Genomic DNA, 19,408 nt, shown 5'->3' with positions numbered 1-19,408 from the left:
AGCCTATTTCAGCCTTGTGGGGGTGAATAGCACCCCCCCCCCCCACATGCTGCCCCTTCCTCTAGGTCAGCAGTTCCCAACTGCCAGTCTGCGTGTTGTGCTTAAAAGAAGCAAAAATGGATTTTTTTCAGGGGATAAGATAACACACTGTATTTATTGAACATACATAGACCAATCAATACTTTATCATATGCATATGATACATTACACTCATGTACTCACACACACACACACAAGCACACGCTGTCTTGTTGTTACCAATAGTTACTCCCCCTAACTGCACTGGCCAGGTGAGTTAGATGGGGTAGGGCTGGAGCCGGGCTTCTGCTGATCCAGATCGATGCTCCCATATTGACAAGACTAAAACCCAGGGTCCCTCTGCAAGATGCCTCATATTTATCCCTCTCATGAAGCCAGTTAGTCATCACCTCACCTTGTTTAATGCTGCTTCAAAGAGAGTCCTTCCAAGGGCAGGCACTTGCTGCTTGACTCCCAAGGCCGTCTATATGTCCAACCTTCTTTTCAGTGAGCTCGCTTCACAAGTCTTGTTGTCTGGATCTGGCTACCAGCCCCTCTCCACCCTTGTAACTGCTGCTGGAGGTGCTCACCTCTCAAGGCTTCTCCATTCATACCTCATTCATTTCAACAGGACACTCAATGAAAGGGGAGAGATCTATTCTACTCCTAGAGAAAGACATTTTCCTATTCCTAAGGCCTATAACATGAAGAGCTTAATATAAAGTTTCTATGGTCTATAAAAAGCAAAGATCTGTACAAGATCTAGCTATATAAAGACTGATAAAATTTATCTTAATACAAAGTTATATGAGAGTGATACATGGTTATATGGAAATGTTGCAGAGATTTATCCACACGTGGACTGGTGCCAGGCCGTGAACCACTGGCTGTCAGGCCACAGCTGCTCTGGGGGCTGGTGCTGAAGTACACCCCCCAGTGCTTCTCCTCCTGCTGTAGCTTTTGGAAGATGTGTGTCCTGCCCCACCTCTCAGCCAACCAGCATCAGGCAGGGGCGGGGTCTCTTCCCAGATGCAGAAGAGTAGTTCCCTGCATTGTGGGAGGGTCATATGGAGCCTGACATGGCAGCCTTAGAGCAGCCATGACTCCAGTGCTCAGCTGGTGGCTGGAGGCAGTGCAGGACTAGGTGAGAGAGGCGGGGCTAGTGCTAGGGAGCTATAGGGATCTGGGGGCTCTAAGAGGTGGGCGGAGACATTGGAGTGTCCGGAGTGCACTGGGGAGTTCTGGGGACCGGGCCAGTAGTGGAGGGGCTACAGGGTCAGGGCTGGCACTGGGGATGGGGTAATATTGGGGACTACGGGCTGGTGCTGGGGGAGATTCTGGGAGAGTTGGGTACAATGGGGCTCTGGAAACGGGCTGGCACTGAGGGTCTGGTGGTGGGGCGCTCTAAGGAGTGGGGGCTGGCGCTAAGGCTTATGGGATGGGGGCTGGCACTGGGAGGCACTGAGGGGAGGAGGCTGGCACAGGGGGGGTTAGGTGCAGGGAACTCGGGTCAGACACTGGCTCTGGGGGGTAGTGGAGAGGTGGGGAGCTTTAGGGATTAAGGCTGGCATTGGAAGGCTTAGGAGGCCAGGACGTACTCCAGCCCCAGCCCCCAGAGCCTCTGCAAACAGCCAGGTTCAGCTGCAGCATCTGCCCGCCACATGGGAACTGCTGGAGCTGAGGCTGGCTGTTTGCAGCAGCTCTGGGGGCCAGGGCTTTTGGTGGACTGGTAACCCTTTATGTGCATATTTGAATATTCATATTTGCATAATGAATATGCAAACATGCAAATAAAATGTTACTAGTCCACCAAAAGCTTGTGAATGGTTTGCTGGTCCATGGTTTAAAAAAGGTCGGGTACCACTGCTCTAGATGGCCTCTGGGTATCCACCTGGCTTTAGCAATCTGTCACCTAGAGGACAGACCCAACAAATAAAGCAACAGAACACCACTAGCCATTTCCTACAGCCCCCAGCTAAAGCCTCTCCCACACATCGTCACAAGACTACAACTTGTCACAGGTGATGATCCCTCACTCTCACAGACCTTGAGAGGCTGCTTTGTCCACACTTACAGACAGATTCCCAGCCCGAGGCAAATACTCACCACCAACTTCACACCCCACAATAGTAACATTAATCAAAGAACCTATCCCTGCAACAAACCCCATGACCAACAAACTGTCCACACATCTCCCCTAGTAACACTATCACAGATCTAACCACATTCTCATCAAAGGCTCATTCACGTGCACATCTATAAATGTAATTTATGCCAGCATGTGCCAACAGTGGCATTCTGCCAGGTATATCGGACAAACTGGACTGTCTCTACGCAAAAGAATAAACGGACACAAGTCAGACACTAAAAATGGCAACATCCAAAAGCCAGTGTGGGGAGCATTTTAATCTCCCAGAGAACACTGTTTCAGACTTGCAAGTTGCCTTTCTCAGACAGAAAAACCTCAAGAAAAGACTGCATCTGTGGAAGTGAGCTCTAGCTCATGAAAGCTTATGCTCTTAATACCCGAATACATTTATTAGTCTTTAAAGTGAAACCACACTCCTTGTTGTTTTTGCTGAAGCAGTCTAATACGTCTACCTCTCTGAAACAATGAATGAATTGTTCAGGGAGGAGGATTAACCGCTGCAACAAACTACTAAAGAAGTGATGGGTTCTTCAGTTCTAGAATCCTAGGTCTGGACAAGATCTCAGGAGATCGTTGAATCCAACCCCCTGCCCAAAGCAGGACCAATCCCAACTAAATAAACCAAGCCAGGGCTTTGTCAAGCTGGGACTTAAAAACCTCTAGGAATGGAGATTCCACCGCCTCCCTAGGTAACCCATTCCAGTGCTTCACCACCATCCTAGTGAAATAGTTTTTCCTAATATTTAATTTACACCTCGCACACTGCAACTTGAGACCATTGCTCCTTGTTTTGTATCTGTCATGACTGGGAACAGCCTCTCTCCACCCACTTTGGAAAACCCCTTGAGGTAGTTAAAGGTTGAATCCCACCTCACTCTTCTCTTTGGTAGATTAAATAAGCCCAAATCCCTCAGCCTCATGTGCTCCAGCCTCCTAATCATTTTTGTTACCCTCCCCTGGACTTTCTCAAATGCGTCCACATCTTTTCTGTAATTGGGGGTGGGGTGGGAAAAGCCGATTTGGACACAATGCTCTAGAATTTATACTCCAGGTTTTATTGAAGTAAGGACTGGAAGGGACCTCCGTAGTTCATCTAGTTCTAGTCCAGCCCCTTGTCCTCAATGTAGGACGAAGTGTTATGTTTATAAGAAGCACATAGGATCTTTTTTAGAGGATAAGGCAATATGCCACATTTATTGATATAATGATATTTATTTATATCATTTATTGATACATTTATTGATATATTGCATTTATATTTATTGATATAATGCAAGAATCAGCATTGTTTAAACAAAATACAGGACTACACCAGACTAACACGGCTACATTTCTATCACTATTCATTTATGTTTAGATACTCACATAGTCACACACACACAGTCCCTCCAATTATGATATCATTACCAATCTGAAGCTTGGATCAACCTAGTGGCCAGTTGGATGGATGGGAGAGTGGAGAGAGCTGGGTTCTGTCAGATGTGATCTGATGCTGCAGGACTGCTTGGCAGCACTAACCCAGAGAATCAAAACAAAGCAACTCATTTTTATAATGGTTTCTCCTGGTTCAGGTCTATGGGTTTTACACACTCTTGTTGTAATCAATTATTTCCTGCCAGGTGTTTCTTTAAACCCTCTGATACCCTGAAAGACTTTATCTCCAGACATAAAGAAGATAACGGTTATGGAGAAGTAGAAATGACAGAAAATGGGAGGATACACACTAAGGGGAGACAAGAGAATCCTGGTATGGGGTTGTGACCCAAAAAAACCCTTCAGTGCAATTGGCAAATGAGTTATAAACAAATTTGGGAAAGTTTGAAAATTTTGGCCTTACCCCTGCCTCAGTTTTTTTCTTGCAGGGCTTCTTTGCAGTCAGAAATAAAGTGTACTTTTAACATATCAATAAATGTTGAAATCCTCGTGCAGTTTTAGTTAAAACATTTGTGAGCTGGTCAAGGTACAAACATTGGAGACAAAAGGTATGCTAGTAAAATGAGTTATTTTGCCTGGATGCTTAAGCTATCCCCCTGAACAACATAAATTACAACATCAGGAAGACTCCAGCATAAGCTGGAGGCATGTTGCTGGCATAGGTACAACAAATGTGATTTTCTGATCAGCATAACTATATGTGCAAAACATTGTAGTTAAACCCAGCCCAAGGCAACGGGCTCTAAAAATGTGACTCAGCACATATCTTATGAGGCATGGGAGGCGTGGTAAACCCTACGGCTGGGGTGAGGTCCAGGTCTGAAGCGGTAACTCCAGGAGGAGGATGGAAAGTGAACTTCTGCATGAGGCTTGTAAAGAAGAGAAAGAGCTCCATTTTGGCAAGAGTCTCGCCTGCACAGATTCTCCGACCTGTAATAAAATGAATCAAGGATGGAAGTGTTTCAAAAAGTATACATAACACAACAGATTTGGTTTTTAATTCTACACAAGAGTTGTAGAGTAGTGCTTAGCTTTTATGAGCTAATTCATCCTCACAACACCAGTCTCAAAGAGCAAGAGTTATCACCCCCATTTTACAGAGGGGAACATATGGCATCAAGTGGATAAGTGACCTCTGAGATCACACCAGAGGTATCAGGCAGAGGTAGGACTAGAAAGCAAAAGTTTCCCATTCCTAGTGCCTTGCGCAGTCCACCAGTCCAGAAGATCAGCCAAGTCAGCTAGTGCCCCTATGCAATGGACAGGGGCATTAACCTTATGAACAGCCTAACGCAGAGCTGGGCAAGATCCGGATCCAGCCTGCCTAATGCTTTCATCCAGCCCCTGAACTGCATCTGGCTACTTTCTATTTATACCCTGCTGCACGTGCCAACAAATTTCCAGGCAGTGGCTCAGACAGCAGGATCCTATTTAAATGCTCCTGACTCCCGGTCATGGTGCTATCCTGGCAGAGGCCAGGGCTGCAAGTCTTAAATAGCTGCAGCAATCTCGGGAGGATGCCAGGCAACATGGCAGCGATGGGTCTGCCAGCTGCAAGACCTTTCCATTGCTGCTATTTAAAGAGTGTGCAGCTCCCTGACCTTCCGCTACCACGTTGACTAGCAGGCACCTGGGTTGCTGCTGCTATTTAAAGGGCTTGTGGCTCAGGTCCTTGCTGGAGGAGCATCGTGACTGGGAGCCCTTTAAATAGCTGTAGTAACCCTGGGTGGCTGCCAGGCAATGTGATAGTGGTGAGGCTGGGCGCCGTGAATCTTTTGCTCTGTTATTACTTCCAAGCCCCAGACAAATGGCGGGAGGAGAGAGCTAGTCTCCAGGCCTCTCCCCTTCTTGAGGGGAGGTTGGAGCTGGCCCATGACCAGTACCAAAATTCATTAAGTGGCCCCTCCTTGACTACCCTTGGCTTAAAGACTGGAAATGTAGCAAGCTCTAGTCACTCAAAGGACTATTCTAACGTGCTTAAGGAATAGTAATGATAACTTTTTTCAAAACCTATTTCCTGCTCTCCTTTGGCTTGGGGTTCAAATTCCACATCCTCTAAGATTTCAGAGGGTTTGGTTCTGGATTTTGGTCCATCTCTGGAAACAGTGTAATTTTTCTCCTTAGTCCTTTTATGTCTCTTACTCAGCAGGGTTTAGAAGTACAATGGAATTAGCAAACTCAACTCACAGAGGCAAGGAGTATCTAGCATTGCTCTGGAGCAGGCGTGCGCAAATACAGCCCGTGGGTCAGATCCTGCCCACTAAGCCACCGGATCCAGCCCATGGAGGCAGTGGGGAGCCCCACGAAAGCTCCCCTGCTTGCCCTGCAACCACGCACGCTGCTCAAAATCTCAGCTACTTTCTCCTTATGAGTCTGGAAGGGAGGGGGGAAGAAAAGAGGGGAAGATTCAGACGCTGGCCCCAACCCTAGCAAAGACCCAATGGGCAGTTTCTGGCCTGCAACTGGCCAATGGGAGCTGCCTGTGTGAATAACAGGCAGCCATGAAGCACAACCCTCTGTTCAGTTACTCACTCAAGCACATGGCAGAGCAGGCAGAAATATTTTAAACTCTGCAAGCCTTTAGATCTGCAGGCAGGCTGGTAAGTCTCCTGGCCAGAGCCTGCCTCTGGAACCTCAGCCCCTCCCTTTCTCAACTCTTTGCCCCCCACTTCTGTCCCGCTTCTCCACATGCACCCATACTCCCTCCCAGATCTGGCACACCGATCTCTTGACAGAGATCAAAATCCCCTCCTACCCTAGGTCACATCCCAAAACCCTGTGCCCCAGTACCCTGCCATTGATCACAATTGCCTCCTTCATCCAAACTTCCTCCCAGATTCCAGTCTCCCTCCTGCACCCCAATCTCTTACCCCATGCTCCTTTCTGCACCCAACCTCCATCCAGATCCCACACCTCCTCTGTTAATACCATGGAAGAGTGCGGCCTTTGACCATTTTTGAAAATCTTGGACTGACCCTCCATTAGCAATTATTGCCCACCTCTGCTCTAGAGTGTCTCTGTCCAGCCAACTGCAAAGCACCACCAAGAAAGGTTTGGCCAGCCCTTCCTTGAATACAAGGGCAGACAGAGTTCCAGCATGTTATTTTAGAACTGAGTAGATAAAAGACAAAGGTCAACTGCTGGCCTTGAAGAGAAGTTACCTGCTGAGAAAGGCATGAATGCCTCATTCTTCACAAACTTTCCATCTGTGCTGAGGAAATGCTGAGGATAAAATTCACCAGGCTTCTCCCACTGAGTCTTGTCATGTAACACAGAGGCCAGCAAGGGGATGATATAAGTACCCTGAAAATTATCACAAAATAAAAACAAAAACTGTTAGAACTTTTCCATCATAATGTGATTTCAATCAAAACATAATTTCCTGGCAACCAAAAAAATGTGGAAAACTTCCATTTTTGGCAACATTGTCTTCAAGCCATTTTTTTTCTGGGTTCAGCAGCTAGAAAGTTTAAAGACTGATTGGTCTGTGGATGGGAGCTGTATAATTAAACCAAATACGCTGCCCAAAGTGGAGTGGCTGGCTTCCTGCCACATGAGCTGAAACTGACTATGATGGATGAGAGATGCTAGGGTCTGTTGTTTGGGCAGGAGGTGGTTTCAGTGAAATCCTCACTACATGTGAAGCCCAAACGCTGACAGAGATTTCAGTCTGCTGCCAGTTCCATGATAGAATATAGATGATAGACGTTCAGTGCTGACGGGCCCCGGTTCAACCCCCTGATCACCACGGTGTCTAAGTGAACGAGGTCATGTGATTTCTTATCTGGAGGAATTTAAATTATCCCTTGCTATTCTTCTTTGACTGGTGAGTTTAAAAGTCCTGGTAATTAAAGTACCTCTTAAAACTTACCTTAGGAATAACATAGCCATAAAGTCTAACATCCTCCGTAGTCTCACGAGGCAAGTTCATTGGAAGGATATTAGCAAACCTCTGAATCTCATGGATGACTGCGTCAATATATGGCATTTTTTTCCGATGCTCATAACGAAGCCGGGCAGATCCTAGAACTCTTTCAATTTCTTCATGGACTTTTTCTGAACAATTGAAAGAGAATAAAAGCAGGTGCTCAGTATATTACCATCGAGGCAACCTCTACAAGAAATTAAACAGAGAGAAGAAAACATGCAACGGATGCCTGCTAAATAATATAATCTACACTCTTTAGAAAACAAACCTCTTGTTTCTAACATGGTGCTGCTGGCAACCTTTGTTGCCAAAGCTGAAATTGAACAAACTGCAGATGGGTAATTTGGGGGCTGAGATGAGCATGTCTCTTCTAGACAGGGTATCCAATTGAGTGCAGAGAAGGTACAGTCTCGGTGCAAAGGGTAGATCTTTAACCTTTAGGGCTTGATCCTGTGAGGTGCTAAACATCCCCTTATTCCACTGACTAATGAGAGCTGAGTATGCTCCATATCTGCTGAGGTCACTCTTGATGTTTGCAATACACTGTGGTCCCTTCCATCTGGAGTGCAGCCCAGGGTTTAGGGAGATGCTGTGTGGGGAGGGCAGCAGAGAATGATTTAATCAGAGAACTAAATGATTAAGAAAAACTGAGGGGCCCTCCCTGAGTCCAGCACCCTCAATAAAGGTATGTCTACACTAGCCCCCTAGTTCAAACTAGGGAGTCTACTGTAGGAATTCAAAGTTGCAAATCAAGCCCAGGATTTAAATATCCCGCGCTTGATTTGCATCTTCCCGGCTGGTCGTCATTTTTTTTTGAAATTTACAAGTCCGAACTAACTTCCTGCGTCTATACGCGGCAGGGGCCCAGTAATTCGAATTAAAGCCCTAAATCAAACTACCTGTTAAATTCGAAATACCAGGCCCCTGCCGTGTGTAGACGCGGGCAGTTAGTCTGGATTTGTAAACTTAAAAAATGACGACCTGCTGGGAGGATGCAAATCAAGCCAGGGCTACTTAAATCCCGTGCTTGATTTGCAACTTTGAAAGCCTACATTAGCCTCCCTAGTTCGAGCTAGGGGGCTAGTGTAGACATATCCTAAGGGATTCCCTTTACAAGTGTAGTATCTTTTACTTTCATGACAGCCGATCTGTCTGCTCTCCACGCTAAGGGAACACCACCAAGCCAGAGGTCTTACATTTGACAGCTGTGGAGTTTGTATATGCATGAAGACAGTCTGTACATGTGGAGCAGAGCAAAAGACATGATGAATAGTCAGAAGGGCTCCAAAATCTTACTCTGAATGTCTGGGTATTTCATCATAAGCAGAAGGCCCCAGCGGAGTGTGGTGGAAGTTGTTTCCGTACCAGCCATGAACAGGTTACTCACCAGACTTTGCAAATTCTCATTTTTGAAATGGGAATCGGGATTAGATTTTTCCTGCAAATACAACATTCTGTTAGTGTTTGAGGAATATTTGTAATCAGGGAAAATCTACATTAACCACCTCTTCCTTTCCCATTGTAACCTCCTGCTGTTTGACGAGAAAGGCATCAATAAAACTTCTCTGGTCATTGGCATCCAATTGCTTCAGGTATTCGACGAATGTCTGCTGAATAAAGGAGTAGAGTTCTTCAAGGTTTTTTAAGACAGTCTTGTGATTTCCTGGTAGGAATTCAAGAGCGGGAAACGTATTGAACAGCTAAAGGAAGGGAATATAGCACAGTTAGCAAAGAGGGAATGCAGATTATAATGGTTAACAAATCATTCCTGATCAACATGTGACTTTTTAGCAGTATGTATTGAGGTGATAAATCATAGACTCATAGAACACTAGATCTTGAAGGGACCTCGAGAGGTCAACGAGTCCATGGGAGGACCCACTACCATCTAAACCATCCCTGATAGATGTCTATCTAACATGCTCTTAAATATCTCCAGAGATGGAGATTCCACAACCTCCCTAGGCAACTTATTCCAGCGTTTAACTACTCTGACAGTTAGGAAGTTTTTCCTAATGTCCAACCCAAACCTCCCTTGCTGCAATTTAAGCCCATTGCTTCTTGTCCTATCCTCAGAGGCCAAGGAGAACAATTTTTCTCTTTCCTCCTTGTGACACCCTTTTAGATACCTTGTAAATTTTGGGGCTTGATTTTATAAGCCTTTCACATGGAAAACTGCCATTGGGGTCAATGAAACAACTCTTTGAAGTAACTTCCTCTTTCATATGGAGACAACAACTATATTTCTATGTGCCAATAGGTAAGCCTGCTAGACTCCTAGGGTGTGTTTATAACCTTTTCACCATAACATTTTATGCTGTTGCTACCACTGGTGCTGCTGTGCTGATGATAGAAATAATGGGAGAGCTGCTGTAGACCAGTCACTGGCCTTTTAATAACCGTGTCAATTGAGATGGTTTTAGAAAGGATATAACTCTGGTGCTTAAGGTAGAAGCCAGTCAGTTATCTGAGGGCGGAAAAATTTATGGGTAGGATTTCTCATGGGCAGGTTATTACATAGTTGCCTGCCATAAGGGTTTCTTGCTTTTTCTTCTGGATCATATGCTGCTGCTTCCTGTTAGAGAGATTAGAGCGGCTCAGGAAGTTTTAGATTAAAATGTTTGATCAGAACATTCAAATTCACTAAAATTAGGACTTTTCAAAGAAGCATACTGTTTTGATGACGTTTTCAATAGGAAAGGTTTTGTAGCTCCAGGATGGATTTTTTGCTCAAATTTGAAAGGGATGGAGAGAAAAAAACAATTTCCTGCAAGAGCCAATAGGCCTGAATTTAGGGAATTCATGCAGGATATGAGACACTTAGTTTCAAAGGACTGTCTGGCCTGATTGTCCCAACACCTGAACTGAGTGCTCCAATCACCACACTATTGGACAATCTGGGATTAGGATTTCTCTCTGGGAAATATTCTAAAATCCCAAATATGTACTAACATTACCATAACTGTGGGACTCCCACCAAGCTGGAAATTTTCAATAGTTAAATGGATAAGATGCAGAAACTTAGGATCCTTATAATCAAATCGGTGTCCGAGCATTATCGACACAATGACGTTGGAAACAGCAACATTCATCGTCTCAGTGGTGTCAAAGGAGCTTCCTGAAAAACATTGAGTGGCAACATCCATTATTTTGTTGGTATCTAATAGGTTTTTTACTTGAAACCACAGAATCAACAACTCTCTCCTGACCCCTTTTGGCATGACTTGCATTCCTTGACACAATCATAGAATCATAGAACCATAGAGCTGGAAGAGACCTCAGAAGGTCATCAAGTCCAGCCCCCTGCTCTAGGCAGGACCAATACCAACTAAGACAACCCGGCCAGAGCTTTGTCAAGCCGAGACTTAAACACCTCTAGGGATGGAGATGCCACTACTTCCCTAGGTAACGCATTCCAGTACTTCACTCCCCTCCTAGTGAAATAGTTTTTCCTAACATCCAACCTAGATCTCTCCCACCACAACTTGAGACCATTGCTCCTTGTTCTTCCATCTACCACCCCTGAGAACAGCCTTTCTCCATCCTCTTTGGAACCTCCCTTCAGGAAGTTGAAGGCTGCTATCAAATCCCCCCTCACTCTTTGCTTCTGCAGACTAAACAGACTCAACTCCCTCAGCCTCTCCTTATAAGTCATATGCTCCAGCCCCCTAATCATTTTGGTTGCCCTCCGCTGGACCCTCTCCAATGCGTCCACATCCTTTTTGTAGTGGGGGGCCCAGAACTGGACACAATACTCCAGATGTGGCCTCACCAGAGCCGAATAAACGGGAATAATCACTTCTCTGGATCTGCTGGCAATGCTCCTCTTAATGCAAAGGGTAGGGAACAGCGGAAGGGAACAGTCTCTGGGCTTCTTTAAGTAGAGGCAATGTTTAGCGCAGAGCAGGAAGACTCCTTAAACCTTTCTCTTGTGTGAGATCCTCAGGTCAAACTTCCGTAAGAGTCAATCTGAGATTTGTCTTAACAAGGAACTGGCCCGTTATTATTAGGCTAATCCTTTCCGCGTCTTCCCTTCCTACTCCTTACACAGCCACCAATGTGCTCCAAGTGGCTCAGCCTCCTTCCCGAAGGGTATGTCTACACTACCCTCCTAGTTCGAACTAGAAGGGTAATGTAGGCATACCGCACTTGCAAATGAAGCCCGGGATTTGAATTTCCTGGGCTTCATTTGCATAAGCAGGGAGCCGCCATTTTTGAAACCCCACTGGTTCAAACCCCGTGCAGCGCGGCTACACGGGGCATGAACTAGGTAGTTCGAACTAGGCTTCCTAGTTCGAACTACCGTTACTCCTCATTTCACGAGGAGTAACGGTAGTTCGAACTAGGAAGCCTAGTTCGAACTACCTAGTTCGTGCCCCATGTAGCCACGCTGCACGGGGTTCAAACCAGCAGGGTTTTAAAAATGGCGGCTCCCCGCTTATGCAAATGAAGCCCAGGAAATTCAAATCCCAGGCCTCATTTGCAAGTGCGGTATGCCTACATTACCCCGCTAGTTCGAACTAGCAGGGTAGTGTAGACATACCCTAAGTTCGGACTAGTTGGAATCAAGGTAAAAGAGTCAGGGCTGAGTTAGTTTCCAAGTGGGGCGACTTTATGAGCATGGCAAAAAGAAAGCTTCCCATGCCCGAATGTGTTGAGAGACTTTGCATGATCACCAGTGTCTCACTGCAAAGCTCAACACGTGCTCACCTTCATGGGATTCAAATTCCTGTATCAGATAATCACATTCTTCCAGGATTTTGTCTTCAATGGTTCTTTTGCCCATCCCGAAATCCCGGAGGGTCGTGAGAGTGAATCGTCTCATCGCTTTCCAGTTTTCACCGTGAGCAAAAATAATACCTGACATGCAAAAGAACCCCCAACCAAACACAAGCTTCAGTTAATTGTATTTTTATAGTGAAAACAACTAAAGTTAAGTGTCCATTATGCTCAGCTTTCCAAATGCCAAGGCTACCATTTCAGAGCTGTCTATGGCAAGTAGTGATTAATCATGCATATTGGATAACTATTACAGAGGTTGGTTTGGTTTCAATGTTACATGGTCATGCACTGAGTCATGTGTCTAGCTAAGACCTGTGTGTACTTAACCCTGCCTTCATGCTGTAAGTGGGTGTTGGACTAGATGACCTCAGAATTTCTTTCATCCCTTACAACTACAGGTTTCAGGTCTTAAATCCAAACTTCAGGTTCCACTTCAATCTTGCCAAACTCTGTAGGTACCTGAACTTTTCAGGGTAAACATTCCCCCAGATCCTACCTTTAGGCCTCATTCTAGGCATCTGGATACCTGTCTCCTGCCTAAGCCTTAGAAGCAATCCATGGCCCAGAGTATTCACTTGCCTGTCTCACATGTTGAGCCCAGTGAAAGTGGCAGAGGTAGGGTTAGTAGTAAGCACCATGTAACTTTTACCCCAGTAGTTCCAATGTTTACATGGGATATGCAAGACCTGTCAGAAGTAAATGTTTGCCTGCAAGTCAGTGTCTTTTGGCACTAGAATTGCTAGCACTAAGAAAAGCACATGAAGTAGGTAAATACATTCCATGAGAACAGTAGAAAAACAACCAGTGAAGTACAAGGAAAGGTATCAAATGTGTCATTAATGTGAAAAATAAATTGCCATTAGTGTGTATAATAAATTGTTCAGTTCTGTCTATAAATATTGGGATACTTCAACTTAACACTTCGGCCAGCCTAGCGAGCAATAGTAAAATCCATACTATTAATTAAGCCGTGTCCACTGCCCTGGTTACAAATACGCAGGGGATCAACTATTAATGTGCTTCATTCAACAATAAACATAACACGGATGCCTTTGTGTCTGATCTGAGTCTGTGATTGTTGGAGGTTCTGGTAAAGTCTATTATGATAGCTATCCATGCAAAGCTGGCTCAATATACTAAGACCATATGAAAACACGCGGCCAAACATTTATCATCACTGACAGAGCAGAAAATCTGTTAAAATGCCACATCAGTAAATCCTGAACGTACTGTATCGCTGTCCTGAACTACTACACCAGTTTTCTTTTTCTTTAAGACTTTTTGTAACTGTCATGACATTCATAGGTTTTGGGCAGTGTTTCCAGACTGATACCTGCAAAAAGTAGGAGATAGTTGCTTCCAGGTCTTCCATCTCCTTACTCTTCATCTCAGATTTTGTTTTTTTGTTTTTTTTAATTGCATATTCTATGTCTCTGTCTTTCACCCATAGGCAGTAATGAATTTACTCCATCTGTTGAATAAAGACTGTTTGGATGTAACATTTTTGCATGGACTCCCCAGTCTGTTGTGCTTATCTTTGCCAGCAACAAAACTTCATGAAAGTATACAAGTCAATATGTATGCTCTCCAATTTGCTCCACTTTCTCATCCCTGTCAAACAGATCCCTGATAGAAGAAGAATGTTTCTAGTGCTTGGAGCAAAGAACTATCTTATAATTAGGTAAGAGAGAAAGAAATCTTACCATGTCCTTTTGCTAACTTTTCAAATATTGGGATTTTGGGCCTTTCTGCAAACGCATCTGCCTGGTTCACAAGAGCCTCCTTCACCATCTTATATCCTGACAGCACCACCATTTTCTTTGGTCCCATCTGAATGCTGAAGACTGGGCCATATTTCTCAGACAGCTTAATCAGAGGGAGAGTAAAAAAACATTAGCTGTTTTGTTATAACACCACTCTAACAGTTTCCATGCTGTTAGATCAACTGGAAGGTGTCAATTTGATTTTAAAGCACACGAGCAAGAGCTATTTTTTCTCTTCTGCCTGCACAGAAGAACATAAGAACGGCCATACTGGGTCAGACCAATGGTCCATCTAGCCCAATACTTGTCTGATGGACAGTGGCCAATACCAAATGCCCCAGAGGGAGGGAACACAACAGGTAATCCTCATGTGATCCCTCCCCGGTCACTGAATAAACAAGTGCCACCGCTCCCCACAGCTTCATGCAGATTGTATCCGTCCTCCCCACACCACTGTGAGGCTCTTATGGCTAAGGGGCTTAGCGATTTCCACCACTTCAACTGGAGCCTGGGGAGTTCCTTCCCCTCCCTCCCATGGCTCCTCAGGGGGCCTAGCGATGCCCTCCTTCCATTACCCCTTGCGCTGCTTCACCCAGGGCCTGGAGATTCCCTCCCACCACTCTGGAGCAACTCAAGGTGCACTGGGGATTCCCCCTGGGGATGGATTCCCCCCCCTCCACTCCTTACAGGGCCTGGGGATTCCCTCCTCCCGCAGGCTGGGGTTTCCCTGTGTTCCCAACTCCTTACGGAGTCCAGGGATTCTCCTTCCCTAATTCCTACCTTCTTACTGGAACTCTGGGCCTCCCTGGGGCCGCAGCTGCAGCAGCTGGGGGCTCCTCTCTGCCCTGTCTGGCAGCAGAGACTCTCTGCTGGCCACAGCTGCATTTGCAGCATGGGCCAGGGAGAAGCCCTGCAGCAACGTGGCACACAAGCTCTTACCGCGGCTCCCCCAACATGCACCGCCATCTCTGCCACTGCTGCCAGCGCCAGGCACCTGCCCCTACCTCACCAGCGTGCCACCCCTCCCCTATACAGTTACACGGCCCAGGGAGGCCAAGGAGAGCTGCCCCCAACTAAACCTTTGCATCCCTATGTGCCTCAGGCAGCCCCTGCCAGCGCCTTGGCTCCCATCTCCACATCGGAGCAATGCCATGTTAAATCTGCTAGTAAGCCTCATGTAATGATGTGCTTATAAGTTCTGTCTGCTTCTATTTCACCCCACCTCTCATGATTAGCATAATTAATGCTTGTTGTTAGCATTCCAAACTCAGCGGGGTCTCTTGTCTGTGTTACAGACTTTTGGTAGCCATGTCATCCTTTGTCTGGACTGCTCTGGAAAACTATGTGGCGTGAGAGAAGAATGCGTATGAAAGTCATCACAAGCTCCAGAGGGTCAAAAAGACACAAGACACTTGGAGATGATCAATGAGTATCCACTGTGCCCGAGGCCGAACGAATTGGCAGAACAGAGACAGGAGACAGGCAGACAGTCCCAAAGATGAGACCACAAACGAAAGATAACGAAGCCCAACCATAAACCGGAAGGATAACTGAAGGTTCAGTCTTACTTGGCCAGTAAGATTGACTCGAGCCCTGATAGACTGGTAACTATAAATAATCTGCAGGATGAGTGCGTGTAAATGCATATGCTGAATTTCATACTGCATTGTTAATAAACAGGGCCTATTGCCTTTTCCCCTCAGAAAGATCCCATATGCTTCTTATGCTTAACACGTGTCCACACGGCAACTACACAGCACCTTCATGTGAGGGTGGGTAAACCCAGCGGGGCTTATCCCCAGCAATGGCTCACCTGCTCCTACTGCAGGCAGGGGGCTTACATGAGGTAGGGGGCCATGGCAGATGGGATAAATGCACCCTCAGCCTGGCCTCTTCCTGCCCACCCCCTGGATCAGCCTGTATTGCAAATATTGTTAATTATTATCAGGGCTCAACAAATCACTGAATCTACTCATCTGTGGCAAGTAGCTTTCAGCCGCTTGCCCCTGTTGCATAAAAAAGCCTCCTCCTGAGCTTACTTGATTTATGTACATGGATTTTCTGAAACTACACCAAACTGTAAGGTCAAAGGTTTTAAACTGTAACTCATTGTGATCTTTGTCAAACTTTGTAATCTATGTAATTCTCAAATTTACTGTAAACTGAAACTTTGTAATCTTTGTAACATGCAGCCACCTTGCCTGTAACTTTCCCTAAGCTGCATTCTCCCCTGAGTGAATGAAGAGAAAGTGTGAGTGTGAGTGTGTTTGAAGAAGGCTTGGAACAATTGACCACATGGCAATGAGTCATCGCAGTAGGGGCATGCTCCCTGCTGGATAAAGAGAAGTCTGGGCATGCTCCCTGATGACAAGGTGAATGAGTCACAGGAGCCATTCAGACACTATATAAAGAGAAGGAGCACATGTGAGACTCTCTTTTTCCTTCCACTGATCCTGAGAAGCTCCCCTTCAGTGTCTTTCCTCCTGACCAGCTTCCCCAGCCATGATGAGCAGACAGACCCTCCTGGATCCACATGCCTTGGCTCCTTCTGCAACCTATATGTCTGTGTAAATGTGTGATTGCCTGAGGGCAGGAATGAATGGGTGTGAATGAGTGAATGAATGGAGGGGTGTGTGCTTGCTTGCTTGTCTGTATGCGTGTGTGTGAGAGAGAGTTCTGTCTTCTTTAGCTTAAACTTTTGGTGGCTGCTTTCTCCTCTTTCATTCTGTTTAGTGGAAATAAACCCATACTAGTGTAACCCTGGGTGGTCTCAAGTGAGAATATTTTTGGGGTAATAGCCCCATTCACCGGTGGCACGTGATTTTACAATGAGGGTCTTGCACAGGCGCAATGCGTGGCTCGCGAGTAGATTTCGCCACCGTTTGTCAAGCCCTGATTATTATCACTAATGAACTTTTCTGTCCCATTCTCTCTGATCCGTGACGGGATTACGCAGTGCTGCTTTAAGATGATCAGCACAGATCAAAGTCCTAGATAGGCTGAAAAAATATACAAACAAATTCCAGAATGAAGGGCCTGATCGCAGATTCACTGAAGTCAATGGGAAGTCAGCAATTAGTCCCTGATGGTAGGGATACACTGCATACTTATCTTGAAATAAACGAATCCTGAATAGTTATACCGAAATAGTTCATTTTGAAATAGCACGTCTGTGCTGCTGGGAAGCTTCAAAATTTGTCTGAGGCTGACTCTGATTTAGAGCCCAAGGAGACACTAGGGAGGAACAACTTAGAATGGCCCTGGTGAGGGGCTATTGGAAAAATAGCAACAGTAGAGTGTCTACACACGCCTTATTTCAAAGTAGCTATTTCGGAATAAGTGTTATTCCTTGTAGAATGAAGTTTACAGAAGTTGGAATAAGCCATCTGTTATTTTGAAATTATTTCAAAATAACGGAATGGCTGTGTAGATGCTCGCATGGTTATTTCAAAATAACAATGAAGTGTAGATGCACACTAACTGACTATCTACTTCAGGGGTGGGAAACCTTTTTTAGGCCAGGGACCACTGACCCACAGAAAAATCAGTCAGGGGCCATACATAAGTGAGAAGCAAAAAAATACCAAATAAACTCTCACTGACATTTGGGGCGTCAGCATGTAGTTGACTGCACAATTAACCAACAAGCCTGGGTTTATCAGTTAATCTTGGTGACTAAACATATTCCCATCCCTACTTGCTGCCTCTGTATCTAAGGAGGGGACAACAGGCAGGAGCCAATGCCCAAGGGAACTGCCTGAAAAGCAGAGGCAGCGGGGTTGAGGGGTAGGGGAGGCTGCTGGGAGGTTCATGATGGGCCCAGGCTTGCTGTGGACAAAGGCTGCTCCGTGGGGTGCTGGGACAGCGTCCCTCCATGGGGACAGATGGGCTGCTGCTGCCCCCCACTGCTGATAGAGAGGCAACAGTGCAAGATACAGGGGCTCCCTGGGAGTGGGGCCAGGAGCACAGTGGCTTCTGCCCCACACCCAGGGACTATCAAATAGTTGTGTAACCACTATAATTTGATATGGTTACCTTGCTATTCAATTGCATTCTATCTTACCTCCAACTGAGAAGGAGAAAGACGCTTCTCCACATTCCCCTTGCTCACCGGGGCCCAAGCTAGTAGATTCTGTGTGCTCCAGCCCCACAGTAGGGTGGCAGCGGTGCTGGAGTGCCAGCACAGACGCCTCAATGCGGGAGGGGTTTGAGCCCTGAGCCTTCGGGGTCAGATCCTTGTAAGTCAGAGGCTGCATCTGTGACTGGCTTGCAGAGGTTGAGTGACAGCAGATGACCAGCACAGATCAAGTTCTGGATAGGCTGAATAAACATACATACAAATTCCAGAATGAAGGGACTGATCACAGATCCACTGAAGTCAATGGTAAATCAATGGTTTGTCCCTAACTGACTCACTAACACATAAGCTGTGCTATCCTCACTTTGTCTGCATTGGGGGTTTCCCCTCCCAGTATGCAGGAGCACTAAAACTGGGGATTCCTACATTTTGCTTAGCTTGCATTCCTCCCTCTGCCGTTTGCAATGGTGAGATCGAGGACAGCCTGCCCAGTCCACCTCATCTGAAAGTGTTACCTCAAGCAAAGTTCGGTACGGTCTCTTCAGGTCCAGCTGGTGTAGATTTCCAAGGACGGGTAGAGGTCTCGGTCCTGGGGGGTAATTGAGGCAGGTTCTCTTACTCCACCCCCTTTTCACAGTGAAAATAAAAACAAAAGTGATGGCAAACAGCAGCAGTAAGACAACTGGATCTTCCAGAATCATTTTTTGGTGATAGGTATCGTGCTAGGAAGAAATTTGGAGGGAAAAAAGTAAGAATGCAATGTAAAGCAGCTGTGTCTGCAAAATGAGTGATCAGTTTTGGTTAAATGATTGTTTGCTAGCAGTTTTATCTCCTCTGCCTATCCCAGGATGCCTTACTTAACCCCATAATTGCCAGTAAAAAACCATTCAGTATGAAAAGGTTCTCCCTAGCTCCTCCCTTTGAAAAGCCTGGTAGATGGAATGTCTGGACAATCTGAATTACTAGGATTATCTTGGTTCTAGTGTAACTGTGGTTTGAATAGAACACTGGGACATACCTGGTTGTATGTCACCTCCCTTTCTGCTGGCTGCCATTTGACTGTCAATCTTGGTGACACAAAATACAGCGGCTACATCTCTATCACCAATCTTGGTGACAGTAATTGTTCACATATCAGCTTTAATGAAAGATAGTGATCATGGGGAGTGGTGAGGTATGTGGGATAATATTGGGACCATTCTCTCAAGTTGGCTTAGAAATGATTCTTGCTCTAGAGTTACCACCAGCTAGGGAAA

General features: G+C 45.8%; 1 protein-coding gene across 1 annotated transcript; it reads right to left on the bottom strand.

The window, feature by feature from the left end:
* Nucleotides 1-3,787: 3,787 nt before the first annotated feature.
* LOC102460400 (cytochrome P450 2K1-like) lies at nt 3,788-18,963 on the bottom strand. Its single transcript, XM_006137029.3, has 9 exons — nt 18,668-18,963; nt 14,015-14,177; nt 12,240-12,389; nt 10,487-10,647; nt 9,056-9,229; nt 8,826-8,967; nt 7,473-7,657; nt 6,763-6,904; nt 3,788-4,531 (listed from the first exon to the last, which is right to left on the bottom strand). Exons 1-9 carry the CDS (start codon nt 18,851-18,853, stop codon nt 4,344-4,346), a joined length of 1,491 nt encoding a protein of 496 aa, XP_006137091.2. The 5' UTR covers nt 18,854-18,963; the 3' UTR covers nt 3,788-4,343.
* Between the last annotated feature and the right edge of the window lie 445 nt (nt 18,964-19,408).

Source organism: Pelodiscus sinensis, chromosome 3 (genome assembly GCF_049634645.1).
Source record: "Pelodiscus sinensis isolate JC-2024 chromosome 3, ASM4963464v1, whole genome shotgun sequence".
Lineage (NCBI taxonomy): Eukaryota > Metazoa > Chordata > Testudines > Trionychidae > Pelodiscus > Pelodiscus sinensis.
Note: the sequence above shows the minus strand (reverse complement) of the source record. Positions and strands in the feature narration are given on the sequence as shown.